This window comes from Ylistrum balloti, unplaced genomic scaffold (assembly GCF_031769215.1).
Source record: "Ylistrum balloti isolate Yb309-2 unplaced genomic scaffold, AGI_CSIRO_Ybal_v1 Utg371392, whole genome shotgun sequence".
NCBI classification, from domain to species: Eukaryota; Metazoa; Mollusca; class Bivalvia; order Pectinida; family Pectinidae; genus Ylistrum; species Ylistrum balloti.
The window spans coordinates 488,181-504,817 of record NW_026782733.1 but is presented as its reverse complement, the minus strand read 5'-3'; the positions used below and the strand labels follow the sequence as shown (position 1 = coordinate 504,817).

Here is a 16,637-nt window from a genome sequence, read left to right as displayed (position 1 = left end):
ATTATCATGTTGTCATTGTAAATGAACAACCATTAACGCACGTTCCAAAGTCTCTGTAATAGGTACATGTGGACATCACAAAGCGAAATAAACACCCCAGCAAGTTTCCGTCAAATAGTCATTACAACTTTAATGTTGTAGATAATATCAGCACACATATGTATAATTCATGTAAAACAGTCGAATCTGCACAATATCGGGTTTTACTTTTTTTTAATCTTTCGCACTGTGTCTACAGTATATTGTTTGCAGTCTTCACACGAACAAGGATATTAAATGGGGAAAGTGAAAGGCAACCAAATAGAAGGTAAGAAGCATGTCTAACCTTTTATTTATTATTTGTGTAAAGTAAAAGGAGTAGTGAAGGTGTTGTAAGTGTTGAACAACTCTTTCATTTAGAATCATTTTAATAAGATATTTCGACACTTGATCAACTGATGGACAGCTTTCGACAAGGCCCGGTGTTCGATCCAAAGACAGCAATGTCCGTCTATAATGAAATCTGCCGCTGGGACATCGGGCGATCTTCCAAACATCAAAACTACTAACGTTGTTTGTTTGTTTTTTATTTTAAAGTTATTTTCAGACAATTGGACACAAGTTAAAAAAACTACCTATTTGTTGACAGGAGTATGTTTGTTGTTTATAACAAGGCTTACTTAACACTATCAGGGATACATGTTTACAAATATTCGAATAATCAATGATGGAAGGTTATTATTGCAGAACTTTAATGTCCTTACGTTCTTTTTCTTGGGCGCAATATCTCAGTCTACAATCGAGTTTTAGTCTAAACATGTTCGTAATCTCATAAGACGATCCAATTCATGTGCTTCGACGCTACTTACCCATAGCGGGTTTTCCTTCGTTGGAAGCTGGGAAACGGATAACAGGTGCTGTCGTGTTGTGTCTTTCAAGGCATTCCATCCAAAATAACTCTTAATGACATTCGACGGATCACCTGTATTCTTTTCAGTGAGGTAGCAACATTCGTCTTCAGGCAGTGTAAAATAAAATGTTTTTCATTCTCTCTTGAATAACTAAAGTTAATTGTTACTTTGATATCGATTTTTTTCATTTTGATTTTTGTGATGGCAAATGTCATAAAAGTGTCCCTATACATTGTTACCTCATAACATACAATATTGTGTCACGCCTTTCTACACGCGGATATATGATAATTAACAAAAACTCATAATCAAACTGATGACCAAATCGTAAAGAAAATAACTTATTTTTTTCATACCTCAATGTATGTTCTCGGAAACGATCAAAGCGATAAATTTCTACCGTAATACATGAAGTAGTTGGAAAACGGGTAACCAGAGATGACTGTATCCAAACGAACCTATTAGGACAGACGATATCAAAACTAAATGAAGTTTATAATTTGCGGTACTGTTTAGCTTTCGTGTTTTTAATTAACTACATGTGTTAAATGGTTGTTTGTTTGTTTGAATAACCTGTTAAAATAATAATTTAAACAAAACGGAACGTGTGCGGGGTCGACTGGTTTTGCATTAATTTGGGTGGTGGTTTGACGTATGTGCAGTAGAGCAAAATAATGCAAGAATGTTGCACAAAAGTAACACATTTATACAAATTATGATTCCGTTGCAGTAGAGCCAAACCATCACTTAAAATACATTATACATCTTTTTCGTTCTTTCAAGACTCGTCATTGAAGCTATGTGCCTAAATTTTGAAATCTAGGAGGCGATTGAGGAAAACAGAAAGTGGGCAAAAGATATGTCAAATTCCAAATGGGAAAGTACACTATCCTCATACCTAAGAAAAAAAGTCCTATTTTCTGAACCGTTCCAATGTTCGAATGAATTAAAGCGTAACAAGTAGGTCAAGGTAACGTGAGGTGAATTACTACCGACGGTGTCTTATACCGGCAATCTCAAAGATTTTACAATAGACCTTTTTTTACGATTCTATAATTATATACAGTAGAGCCAGTCAATGATTCAAAAATATATCATACGGCTTTTTTGTCAATCTTGGGTATGTCAGCGATTTGATCTCGGATCAATCCTACTAAAGCCAAATTGGAATGTAACATCTGGCGGCGAGATGTAAAAATACATTGACCAATCTAGCCAATGTCATTATACGTGACAAAATTTCAATATGATATTCCCAACATTAACTATTTATCATAAAACAAATTTTCATATAACCTTGATATTTCGAGTGATGTTCGGAAATTTATCTATATTAAATGTAAATTTCACCACACCACCAGGGTTCCCTTTACAACGGATCGGTTCTTTTCAGGCATACGAAAGGATAAAGCTGAAATAGACTATCAATCAATACCAGCCAGTTCTGGAGTCTTCTCATCCAGTCCTACACCATGAAACCTCAGGAATGTAAGTAATATTTGTTTACAAAGTAGATGGCATAAAGAAAAGGTTTACGATGGATTATTTAGCTACCTATTATGCGCCTGAGTTATTTGATCTTTCGCTAACAAATTGTACGTTTATTTATGATGATTGCATTTGCCAAATTCCTTCCATGATTATGCACAATTAGTAGAATCGTTTGTGTATTATAGTAGGTCCGCGGTCGAAATGTATAATAATTCTTCTTCACAATAGCTTTTGCAGAAGCGTTAATACATTTGCTGCCTCATTTTTATCAATGAGGAACTTTTCTGTTCTTACGTCTTAGCTTTGATTCGTTTTTTCTTCTTTAAGTGTCTTCATTGTTAATATGATAAAGATAATGAATAGTTCATTGTTGCACTATTTGAAAGTACATTAATTATCGTTAAATACGAAGCTAGTTTATTTGTTATATCTACGACAACAATTTTGAGATCCAGATTAACAAATATCATGATTAAAGAGGTAAACGCCGGTAAAATGCATACGCCATTTTTGGCAGCCTCAAGTGCCATCTCACCTCTTATGCGATATAAAGTTACAAATATAGATTTTTTTCTATGATGTTAACCTTGGTTTCATTCGAGAACGTGCCATTACTTACTTAGATTTACAATGGTTGTATCGCCAACGAAGCAGAAAACGCATATCCTTCCAGAACATCTGGTTTACATATATCATATCTCGTCTATACTATTCAGTGCCCCGCATGAAGGAGGATGAATTAATGTCTATACACGTGTCATTTGAAAGTGACGGTGTTGGGACAGGAATCATAACATGATATGAAGGTCTATATAAACTGTATTTAATGATTAACCGATCAAATTTTGACTTAGTTGAATGTATGATTTTTAAAAATTTGAATTAAATCCTGCAGGGAAATGGCGTTATGCCATTTTATTCTGTGACTGTATTGTCGTGTTCGGGGTGTATTACTTTATTGACCTGCCGAGCTCCTTACAAGTGGATTTTGTGTCTGGCTATGTAAGTACCGATTTTATTTTTTCACTTCAACAAATGTTATTGACAAATATTGATAAGTTAAAAGGATTAAAAGAGGTAAGATTATATAAATACTTTCGATGGCGGTAAACAGTAGAAAAAGATAATAAAAAGTTGAACAGAAACACTATACCATTTCCTTACGCATGTGCAAATCACATATGCAGTATATTTGTTAATAATCGTAATACTAGTTATTGGTAAAGCGACCAAAGATCGATTAGCAAATATTGCCCACGTCAGAAGTACTGGAACTGTGTATCGTTACTTAGCTATCTGATATACATCATACGCCATGTACACCAATTAGAAATGTCCTTTCAGGAATATGAAGTGAGATGAAAAAAAATGTTCTGAATCTTCATGTTATAAAGTACTGATATCTGAAACAGAAATTAAAATTATAGACGATATGAAGGTCAACCATTCTTATTCAGGATTTACAGAGGTTGAGTATTCCAATAAATAGTGTCTTTCGTGAAGTGTTTGCCTGTTTGCAATTCCATGATTATTCTTCTCAGTAAGGATGGATAGACATAGAACTCTTTTTATATCGTAAAAGCATTGTGTCATATTGTGGTTCCTTAGTTTTGCGAAATTGTAAATGAATTGAATTGTGAAAACAACAAATGAATTAATAAAACTATCCATTTTAAAGCAGTATTTACATAAGATATTATTAAATGGAAATTATGATTTCAGGAAATGCATTGCCAGGTCAACGAAAGCATAATATCCGCTGCATGTTGTGAAACATGTCTTGGCCTTGGGTCGAGTCGCTACAACTTACTTTTCACTTTTCTCTTCTGGACGTATGTATATCAACAAAACCTCAGCAACTTTTGAAACCTTTCCGTTTAATCTTTTTTCAAACTTTGCTGGGACGAAATATATTTGAAAACATTGGCACATATATTCATATAAATGGTGTGTGGGTTTAAAAAAGTAGTGAACGAAATCTGAAGTTGGGGAATTCTGTCTTAATTGATACTAATTCTAATCTGTTCTGATTTCAAAGTCACCGTTGTAGTACGGCTTTGTGTGAATCGTCACCACAGTGCTTGTTGTTCTTTTCGAGATAAACATAATTATGTAATTCAAGGAAAATGAAAGAATTATTTTTCTTCAAAGAAATCTTGTTACATTCACGAACGCGTTACTCCACAACGTGAGAGTCATAATGCTGGTTTTATATTTCGTAACTTGGCCGTTTATATACACAAAAATTGTTGCCAAACCCCTATGATCTTGGCTTGTTTTGTTCAGGTAAGAAAGCAAATCATATAAATGACATATACAGTAGTTCAACAGATCATGTGATCGTTTTACTGGATCGGATTGTTAAACGCCCTTTTTTCTTATGTATGACTCTCATATAATAATGAAAAAATAAAATTGCTTTGACTCAAATACTTATCATATATAACTACTGCAACATTTTGGTTCAATGTTTGGAAAAGTATGCTATTGATGTGTAGATATGAATTTTGCATGAAAACATTAATTTAAATGACTGATGAAAAGAATGTTCAGAAAATGAAGACCTATCCACGTACTCCATAATTGAAATGAATGTTAACACTCCACCGTTTTCAGATCTTCCATAGCATCTCCCCTTTCAGGATACGTTATAGACAGATTAGGAAACAGAGGTATTTACAAATATTGTTAATCTTATTTCCATTTAGTCAACACACACTGCCTAAAAATTCATTTCTAATTCCTTTCGTTGTAGTTCTGAAAATTAACAAGTTAAATAAATTGTCACTTACTTAGATTTAAATACTCAACTATCTTTCATGTATACCGATGCAAACTGCGAACATTGAGTGCACAAAAATGTCATTGATTTTGATATCAATAATTCCAAAATCATTACCAAATGCAAGTTAAGGTGATTCTTTATGCATATGTATTATTTTCATTCTGTTTTGATAGTATCTGCTGTATCAATAATGTTTTTGACATCACTCGGAGCTAACCTATTTGCTATTGCTGGGTCTAGTCTTCTGCGGCACACCTCAGCAATGTTCCCAGTAATGGTAATAGGAAGAATGCTACTTGGGTTTGGAAATGGACCTATGAGAAGTAAGTTGTATTAAGTTACAAGGGTCAAAATAAACAAATGCGCAACTGGTGCCTATAAATGTAAGTTTGTTAGAAGCGCGCTGGCATAAGGTTTTTATTTAGCGACCTCGAATTAACATGGGTCATAAAGATTTGATACCAGTAGATGATGGGGCAATCAAAGGACTCTTTTATACTGTTCGTTCTGAAATATAATAAAATATACACAACGCTTGTAGTATAGTATATACATCATTGATCCGGTCAATTCATACTGATAACTGAAATGACACTATATAAGTGTCCTAGGCATTAGCAGTTGTAGAGAAGGGAAACCATATACCGGTTTTATCACAAAGCAGAAACATGATCTCTCGCACGCAAGCTCAAGATCTTATGCCAAAAGCGACGTATTGCCAAAACGTATTCGACAGGGAAAGCTTGATGAGGAGGATAAAGAAAGATAGATCCTTGATTGATTTTACGATGGCACAAATGGGGTATCAGAGAAGTTTTTATACTGTATTTGCAGGGAGGCATCACTGAAAGATTGTAAAAGGCATAACAAGGAAATCATCTTCAACTTTGTTCGAACATACCACATTTTGTTTTGCAATAAGCTAATATATATATCATATTAAACGTTGGATCCCTTTCTGATTGATATGATGTGTACCTATTTATAAATAATTTTACTCTGAAGTTGTGCAAGATCGAGTTATAGCCCATTGGTTTGCCGGAGATTCCTTCTTGGCGGTCAGTTTGATCACATCAACACGTAGGGGTGGAACACTGCTGAACTTCATCACGACTGCTAACCTGGCCGCAAAATTCGGGTTCACCTGGTCAGTCTGGTTTGGTGAGTGTTGTACAAAGACAGTGAAACACAAGAAATGCATGTTTTGTGACTTATTTAGAAATGTGTTCCCTTTTATACTTTTGAACATTTTATCAACGCCAACATTTTTTATATAAATACTACTGGAGTGTTCTTGAGGTTATAATTTTAATTATGTGTGATTTCAGATTTTTTTTTTCAATTTTTTTCAATTTTTAAATCGCCAGCTAATCAGTGTCATTGTGTACTATAACACATTTAGTAAATAACCTACACGACTTTCTTACATAAATTGAAAGTAAACAAAGCGCATACTGCTACTATTCAAACAAATGACGCTGGCTTAGTACATAAATATAGAATAAGAACAATGTAGTACTCATTATTGGGTTTTTGTTGTTGGTTACCATATATCTATTTCGCAAAATCTATATTCAATGTTCAATTGGTTTTTGTTTCACCTCTTGCAAAAGCCGGATCACATCAAAGGGTTGGTTTTGCTTTGTATTGTTTTACATTCGATCAATAATTATCATAGTGCTATCACTGAAATGTCATACCCATTACAATCTTAGCAGTAATATATTGACACTGGATTTGATGCCCAAAGACCGAAACTGAGTGTAGCGTCAAGAGTATGTATTGGGCAGTTTTATATTAAAAACATTTTAATATTCTTTGTCAATGTTCTATGTAAACTGGCTGGTACACTTATCCAATAATAATCTAATCTCCTTTAAGAGATCGATACACCGCGCAGCCTATCACATAGTTAATATTCACAGAGTGTATAGGTTATGAGCCATCTCAAATTCATCTTAGTAAACTTTTGATGATGTCATTACCATTTCTATTGCAGGGACAATTATGTGTTCATTCGGTATCCTAATTGCATTTGTTATGGCATTTTTGGATTTTTATGGGACTAAAAAACTGGATGTCCTGTCTCAAAATCGGATGGCTAGCAAGCCTTTTGTAAGTTAACAGGAATAACAAATTACTTAGAAGATGATATAGAGTTTTAAATCGCTATCACAAAATTATGATAAAAATGCATAATTTATACATTAATTGGAGTCAATCTCAAAAACGGTTTTTGGTTTATTTTTGAAGCTACTGACCATGTTTGAACTTTTAGAGTACCATCACACAAAATCGTCATAATCCGGACATTACAATGAACTAACACGTCCTTATGCTTCCTTTCTATACTACGCAAACATATAATGTCGTGGTTTGTGGAGTGTGTACAAAAGAATAACGCATTCCAATACAGATTTTGAATTAGATGAGGAAGTGCATTAACCTCTAAATCAATAAATTTCAGAATTTTGATTGAATTCTTTCAAAGGAATGTAAAGCACATGCGTTTATTCTGCACCATTCCCAAAAACTTCACGATCCCATGTTCAGTCACCTATTTATTTTTGACGCTTTTACTTTTGCATTTCCTATAATAAATTTCATCGAGAAATTCAAACGAAATATACAACTGTACATTGCCCTCAATACCTCTAAATACATTCACAAATATTTTCATCATTCCTGCAATTTTGAAATGCACAAAATGTTTCGAAGATTCAAGTCATACTTCACTCTTTAAATGTCTCAATCTCATCGATCACACTTTTGACAGTTTCACGATAAAACCTTGCATTATACATAACAAATTTTGGATTACGTTTTCTCAGAAACTGGCTGACGTCACAAACATTCCGAAGACTTTCTGGATCCACGTGTCTATGATTTCATTAAACGCCTGTTCATTTGGCTCGTTCGTTGCAAATGGATCGTAAGTATATATATATAAATAGAGCAGGCTTATTGGCTTATTCCTCAATCTATTTTATAAAATATATTTTTTAAAAAACATTTCACTCGTATCGATATTTTGCAGTACGTGCCAATGTTACAAGTACAATTGAGCTAACCTTACAGTACCTTTTCAGCTGTTCAGCATTTTCGAGCCCTACATGTCCTATATGTATTGAGACAACGCCTTTAATGAAGAAAAACACGCATCAAATGCTCAAAGCATCAACTCAACAGGCCTTAAAAGATATTGCAAGTAGCATCTCGTCCTAATGACTTACGATGGTAATACGCAATAAAACAATTATTTTCGTTGAAGCCTGGCTAAAATTCGAAGGTCACATAGACAAAATATTAATTGACAGCAGTCGGGCCTCTTTAATGGTTTCTATTCTCCATCCCACACATTAATTCGTGTAATAAACAATACACGTTTTCAGACTAATTATCGGAATCCTGAATATCAACCTTATGTTAATTGTTGTAAAAATTAATTAATCTTTAATTTTCAATTTTTGCATGTAATTTCAAAATCTTCATTATGCCAATACTCGGCAGCATTAAGGCTTTCATAGGGGTCAGACTGAGGTGTTAAAAGCTTGTACAAAAGAAACAAAAGTGAATGACACCTTTAAACACAAATTTAAAAACCATACCTTGCCGTTGTTACGTCTTGCTAGGACTCGTCAGTTTTGCTAAGGACCTAAATTTAAAATTATTTTCGTCAACCGAGAGGAAATTCAAAAGTAGTCGAAAGTAAAAGTGAAAATCAAGATGGGGAAGTGGAGTAGCCCAATATTTCCATAAATTTCGTAATTTTCATGAATTTAAAAATTTTATCACAACTGCATATAGATTGACCCGCCATTGCCGTCCCATTACAATATTACTAGAAGTTCTTTATACTTATCAGTTTACAATTCATTCTTGTTCGTTATGATTCCATGTTCCGTGTTACGGCTGCTGTTGTCACTGAATTAACGCGACGAATAGTATAACCGGATATAGAGATAAACAACGGTAAGATTGTACAAAGATTCACAAGAGAGTAGCAACTTTTAATACAAGTTAAGGGTTAGCTACATTACACTGGATCATCGTCCTTCTAGAGTTCGTCAGTAAGGGCCTAAAATGTTACAGGATGCGAATGAGGAATATCAATATTGATCGAAATGTGGGGAGATGAACTAATCCTAAATTCAATAAAGTAATAAAGTACTTTTGAATGTATCATAATATTATTAGTCAAAAATCATTTAAGAAGTTATCTTATTTACCTAATATCACTTAATTCCTGCAGTAGATTCTGTCCTGCCTCTTTCCGATGTCGGCTACAACATGTTCAATGTAAAACTATTCATGTGTCACTGATAGTTGCACCTATCGTTCATCCTTCTCGAAATTGAAGTTAAAATATAAAACATTTCTGCATTTATATACTGATGGTTCAAAAGATAATGACAAGGTTACCACAGCCATGGTTTCACAAGATGAAGCCTATGGATGCCGAACAACGCCTCAATATTCTCAATGTTTTCATTCGTAGTGCATTACTACTATATCATGAACTTTCCTTTAACTTTCGTATTGCTTTTTGCTGGGTTCCTGGGCACATTGGAAAACCAGGCAATGAAAAAGCAAATCGTACCATTCACCGTTAAACACTTTTATTGGACTGCATTGACCTTCTGTCTACTCGAGAAATTTCTATCGTAACGTTACAAGTCTAAAGAACCTATTTGAAACGTTGGTTTGTATCATAAACTATGACTTACCATTTTACTCTTTGGTGATAATATAACCATTTAAGATTTTCATCATTTGTCTTTTATCTTTTTGTTTGTTTGATGTTATTTCCTTTTTGGATCGCTGTGTGTTTCACCAGTTGATGGCTCTAATGCCCTTTTATACGTTTACGGGCAGTTAAGACTGTAGTGATAAGATTGTAATAATAATAACAAATACAAATGAATTTCTGTCTTCATTTTTATTTATCAGGTGAATTTATTTCTCGCTGCACTTGCCAAATGCAAATTTTATTTTACAAAACCATTCAAAAATAACGTCTATGATATATTACAAACGATGAAAAATAAATTCAGTAAATATTTGATAACTCTGTCGGTAGAATATCAGACTGGAAAACTAAATGAAATTCCAAAATGTAGTTCTATTCCTTCTACAGTTTATGTTTCTAAGGAAGCCGAGATTATAAACCGTTTTGCTGTTCTTATACTATGAGCAAGACACTTGTTCTAGATGTTATGCCTCTCTTTTGTTGTTTAGTGGGGTAATAACAGAATCGTTGCCTGTGTTTAAAAATGTCCAGAAGGACTAGAAAATGCCCGTCACACGTGATTTGTGATACGAACATTTGCATTGTACAACAGATCTGTCCATTTTCACAAAGTCTTGCAGATAAACCTAGCTGCTTTGTACAATAAATCAATGTTGAATAAACAGTTAGATGTTGTTAATTTCACATCGTCAAAGTGAATTTTCGTATGTTTCATTCACAAGGGTTGACACTTTCCTGTAAAGAGTATCAATTTTGGGTAGCTCCACGGGATATTTCGATATTGATATTTTTCAGACACTACCTCCAGTTAAGACATGGCTATACAAAGGCAATTGCTTCCTATGTGACCGGCACATCATATGCCGTACCTGTGTTTCTTGCACCTTTCATAGCATTATTGCTGGTAAGTTAATCCACAAATTTACCGTTTAATCGTTACGTAGTTACCAAGTATTGTATGCAGAAGTGACGAGTTGATTTAAGAGTCTAGTTAAACGTTCTACCTTGTCAGACAAGTGCAGAATCAGTGAAAGAAAACGCATTTTATCGGCTCTTTTCTTGTCCGTTTTTTTTCTTTTCTCTTTATCCATCAGAAAACTTGTCATTATGAAGACTGCTGTGATCAATTTGCCCTAACGCCATTATTTGTGTTTAATAACCACGTTGTTGAGTCTTAATGTTCATTCAACAATAAACGCGATTTAGGAAAATCCTCACGAACTTTATGTCCCATATCTGCCACAAAAATACATGATAATGAGACGCTTTACCTTTAACCTCTCTCCGTACCACTTTATTGACAATTGGAAAAATAACCGGTCTTTCTTGTTATTTCTTTTAAAAGTAATGATGAAGTCAGATGATTAAATCTCACTTAGAAAGAGCATTTTCTGATGAAATCAATACACTATTTTTTCAGGTAGGCCTTGTTGTTCGACTGTAAAGAAGCATGTGAATAAAGTCAGCGATCAAAAGAGAGCATATGCTGAATTCTGTCGTCGCTTTCATGTTATGTAAACTTTGTTTTGTTATAGAAAAGGATAGAGTGTAATGGATTGGTGGCAACATTTGTCACAGTATTTAGCGTACCAATATATCTATTGCTGTCCTACTGTCCATCAATACCACCAGTCATTCTCACCGTGGCTATCGGCATTGTTTATACATTCGATGTGGTAAGTTTCCTAATGTTTTACGTGTAGATTTCTTATATTGTCGGGTGAAGGATATTGTTGTGTATAGTTATATACTAGGATGTTAAAATCTGTTATATTAGCCTAGTCATTCTCGCAGGCTATAATCAATGTTTAAACAAGCGTTTTTGACTAGTATAAAACAGTGTGCCGCAATATTGACTTTCATATGGAAAGGACAAGGAATGTTTTTCATTTTGCTGTACGACTAGCTATACAAATCTATGTTATAAATATATTTCCTTCTTACTGGCAGATAATTATGTGGCAAGTGACCATTGACATGCTGCCCCCAGCTGTGTTCGGGACCGGGGCAGGGATAGCAGTGTTTATGGCAAGATTTTTCCTAGGTCTTATGTATTTATCTGTTGGCGCCATTGTTGAAGATGTGCGTAATCAGTAAGTGTTTCATGAGCATCATTTGTATCTTTCATCAACGAGAAAATTTCTTACCATTTTCATTTGTTTCCATCATTTCACTCATTAATACGACTGCGAATAGAAAATCGATAATATTTAGGTATAATATTACGCTGTTGGCTATTTTTTGAGATATGTGACATCTGACATAAGTGTCTGTTTCATATGGGATTTACAAAAAAAATTGACAATAATTTATTGATTAATTAATTTAAAAAAAAATTTGTGGCCATTTTCCGTACTTAAATACTCAACACTTTCCGACTTATTCTCAAAAAGTACTAAGCAAAAGTGGATAGCAGTTTGTAGTGACATTCAACGGTCGGACAATATTGTGAATATTCTGTTCCAAACACAAGGGGTCAGAAACAAATGATTTCAAAGTTGAAGTTTTTAAAAACAATTTCTTGTTTAGACGTTTAGATGTAATCAATCGTTTATCCCGAAGGTCAAAAATGAAAATGAGAAATACATTTTGAACATATTTAGTTCATTAAGCAACTAACTCATCCTGCAGTCTGACTGATCGCCTATGATATCATTGAGATAATAAAGATTTTAGGAAAAGTCGGAAATTTGTTGGATGTTATTTCATAAAAATACCTTCTTATAATAGTTTGGAAATTGAAAGCCTTAATCCAACACAAAAACCAAGTACGATATGAGATTTGTATGTATATATACTCTTTATAGCTTTACATATCGCTACATCGATTTACAAATGTTCTACACATTTGTACATGCACATTGTACTGCAAGCAAATATTTCAGTCAAGTCCTGAAGCGACTTTTTGACATTTAGATATTATATACATTGCATGAATTATTCAAACGTTGCAGCAGTGAGTGCCTTGAATGTCATTGTTTTGTGTAATGACTTTTTTTTGCAAAGCCGAAGTCATCAAGAACAGATTTGCGCGTACCAGAATGCGCTGTTGCTGATGGCAGCTGTAACGTTCATGTCGGTGTCATGTGGGGTATTGCTCAACATACTGGACATTCGCAACGTAAGAGTTTTTGATTTTACATGAATTTACAATTAATGCAACATATCAAGAAACCCATTTCTACAAGTTCCGAATGGTTTATTTTTTGTTTTGTTTTGTTTTTTTATTTTTGTTAAAACCTGTGTGAGAATATTCATACTATCAACCATTGAAAATACATTAAATGTAAGAAATCCTGATATAATGGTGTTTTCGGTACCACTCATGGATATTAAAGTATTCATGTGCTGCAGTATTATAAAATCGCACCATGCTCGAACCGTCCACCCAATAAGCAATACAAGACGGTTTAGCTCATTTGTTACAAAATTGTAGTACAGGTTGACGAATAAGTAAAACATATATCCGATCAGGGACCACACCAGTTGAAGCGGTGATCGGTAATTCAGAATATAACCCATCTTTACTAACATTGTATAGCGTTTTGTCTTTTTCATACCTTGTGAGGTAATTGTTTAATGGTTTATATTGGTTTATGTCCTATGGCCATTTAAGGACTGGTTACATGCGTACGTATTGACTGCACGTGTTTTTGAGAGTCAGAAACATATTCGTATAAGTCTCCATGTGATTATTGGGAATTAAAGCACAATTTATAGTGATACATTCCTGATGTATGCTGTCGAAGGTCTCAAACAGGGCATCTCATCATGTCACATTACACTGCCAACGGGAGAACTGTGTCGTCACTCGACCGTAATGTTGGCATTAAGCTGAGACTAGTTGTCTCTGCCATGGGATTGAATCCAAAGCCTTCCTCAAAGTTGCTAACGCTCAACTTAAGGCCAAAAATTAGGCGCTGCTAAAGGGGATATAGGAAAGAGCAGTAATTTAGAGGAAAATAAAATATCAAACAAAATAAGCGCAGAAAATAACGAAAATATGTGTGTGTGTATGTGTATATGGTAGTTGGCAGGTGAGGGAGGATTTCAATTACCTTGAGGCTTAGCAATGATGTATTACAATTATCAGTAAAAGGGAGATAACTCGTGTTCATTTAGTGATAAACCTGTCATGGGAGAAGAGCATTTACGGCCAACAAACGAAATTTACGCTTTCTATACTGATACAAATATTTTATCATATACAATTCATTCAGCATATGGTATTGTTTAATAAATGACTACAACTGGTCTTCATTGTGAAAGATTTAACCATTTATGGAAGAAAGCGCTTTATTATTGTTATATACATTAACTGATGTAAACATCAGTTTTTGTTTTGATATGAAATAACACAGTTTCCTGCCTCTTTGTGTTTACTTTGTAGGGTGATGGTGTCAACAAACGTTTTATGAAGAACAAACCTTTTGAAATCTCAGATTCAACACAACTTGTTAGTGACGACAAGGTTCGCGAACGTTACAAAAGTAACGACACTGGTGAGGGAACTCATGTGGAACCAGAATGATAAAGCTACAATACGGAAAACACTGCAGTAACATTAATTAACAGCAGAAATACCACCAATATAATTCAGGAAACTTAGACAATAGAGTGAATTTATGATACAAAACAACCAAGTTTATGATTTTCGATATTAACGAATCAAACATGTCACATGATATCGCCGATACTTTATGAACCAGCAAAATATTGCTAACTTTGATCCTATAACGAACAAAAATGCTGGATTTCGTATGTGAATTTCGAGAACATTAATATTGCTATGTACGCGTGAAGAAGAAAGGGTAACATGGAATATTTTATTCAAATTTTGTAAGAATGCATTCAGATTTCCTGAAATGTTTCAAGTTCTGTGCTGTTTGCCTATGCTCCTGCACTATGCTGTATCTGTAGAGGTGATGACAAAACGTTGAGGTTTGTAGAAAATGTCAAATCATAACTATTTTATCTTTCGCTTTCCATTGATCTAACTGCTTCAACAACTCTCAAACCGACATGAGGTTATTTAACATAAATAAGTATATAAAGCAGAGATCCTATATACAGAGGATGTAAACTTATTTCAGCATTCCGTGCGTTTTTCAATATCTACAGATTAAATTATATTGGAATAACATTTTTATTTTAAGATCGATTAAATACACAAAGGTTAACGCAATTTTCCCTCATCAATTTAGAACTAGATACAGCAGAGCCAAATGATCATTTAAAATAAGTATGCTGCAGTCAATTATATGACAAGCTGAGATGAGGAGGGTAGAGGGCTACCTGGCGCTAACCCCCTCTATAATGTGCCAAGTGGCCATTATGAAATTTCATCACCACATTTCAGTGTAAAGGTCTTATGTAATACGACATTTCAAAACACATACAAATTACTCACTTGAGGACATCAATTATTTGTATTCGCAAAAGATTTCAGGCTACACCCTGATTGAGACCTTGAAAAAATGACTTTTATAACTACTGTCAATTCTGGCAAATTTACCACAGCATTAATGTACTTTATATTTTAGTTATTTTGAGGATTAATCCGCCGTCTTACTTATAATACAATCTATGATTATTTGTCGAACTCGAAACTAGAACGATTATAAAATGTATAAGGGTAACTTACAAACACAGAAAATTTGGAAAAAAGGAGGTGTCGGACACAACGCAAAGAAATATTTTACAGTAAACAAAAATTGAGCGTCCCCTCAAACTCACAATCCTGGATCCGCGTCTGGCGATAAATCATCACTGTTCATGTCTTCAACTGTTTTGAGGTAAAACTCGAGACAACGAAATCACATTTCAAAGAGTGAATCAATTTTTGTGCTATCTATTTTGTTGTTTAACCGCGAAAGAAAATTAGGTTAATCAGCATTATGTATTTATTATTATCTTTAACATTCTTGTTCATCTATGTTGTATATATCAGACAACTGGATCATTCAGGGGCACGATATTTGTAACTAAAGATGCTCTTCACTTGTGTCTTTTGTACAATATCGAAATTGCAGTTGATAGACACTGCTGGTGGTGGTTACAGAAAATTGCCGGAATCTGCACGTCACGATTTAATTCATTCGAATAGTGGCACGGTCCATGTCACATATGTGTACTTGACTTTGTTCTAAAATGATCAGGTATATTATGAAATCTTTTTAATTGTGAGGCTAGTAAGCCTCCCTATCTAGGATCTGACTTTTCTGTCGAACACTTTGGATTTTCCTCAGTCGCCTCCTAGACTTCAAAAGTAAGGCCCGTAGCCAAGAAGGACGAAACACCAGTATGATGCATTTTAACTCATTATCAGGTTCTACTGTATCTAATTCTAAATTTGTATTAAAAAGGTGTTCTTCACTTGTGTGTCCTTTTTTTCCAAATTGTCTCATTGGAAACACGAACTATACTACATTTTTGACTACTTTTAAATTGTTGATTCATTCGAACACCAATATGTTGATGTTTTCCTATTTTTCTATTTTGTATGTTGTTGATGTTATTTACAGTCACAACATATCTACCGTACTTGTTCTTAATTACTGCTTTATGTTGGAAAATTCAATATGGTACTAAATATACATTTAACCTTTATTAAAGTTTCAAATTGTGAGAAACTTTATAGAATGTTTATCTTGTATTCTTGGGCATCGTGGAATCGTTGACGCAGGACGGAATGTAACGTATTTGAGTGATATACCGGAGA

The 16,637-nt window shown here is 34.1% G+C and overlaps 1 protein-coding gene and 1 long non-coding RNA gene across 2 annotated transcripts in view; both read left to right on the top strand.

The window, feature by feature from the left end:
• Nucleotides 1-16,637, top strand: part of LOC132562314 (uncharacterized) — a 491,282-nt gene that overhangs the window by 309,948 nt on the left and 164,697 nt on the right. The gene's annotated exons all lie outside the window — the stretch shown is intronic.
• On the top strand, nt 2,363-14,447 carry LOC132562307 (uncharacterized). The gene is made up of 13 exons (XM_060227049.1): nt 2,363-2,378; nt 3,277-3,383; nt 4,104-4,213; nt 4,998-5,053; nt 5,340-5,489; nt 6,172-6,327; nt 7,166-7,281; nt 7,998-8,098; nt 10,712-10,820; nt 11,452-11,592; nt 11,867-12,009; nt 12,923-13,037; nt 14,307-14,447. The coding sequence occupies exons 1-13, from the start codon at nt 2,363-2,365 to the stop codon at nt 14,445-14,447; spliced, it is 1,461 nt and encodes a 486-aa protein (XP_060083032.1).

Excerpts from the sequence above, each read along its gene's own strand:
- LOC132562307 (XM_060227049.1), top strand. Across the intron at positions 5,490-6,171 it reads TGGAAATGGACCTATGAGAA|TTGTGCAAGATCGAGTTATA; the intron begins GTAAGTTGTATT and ends TTTACTCTGAAG. Across the intron at positions 12,010-12,922 it reads GTTGAAGATGTGCGTAATCA|CCGAAGTCATCAAGAACAGA; the intron begins GTAAGTGTTTCA and ends TTTTTTGCAAAG.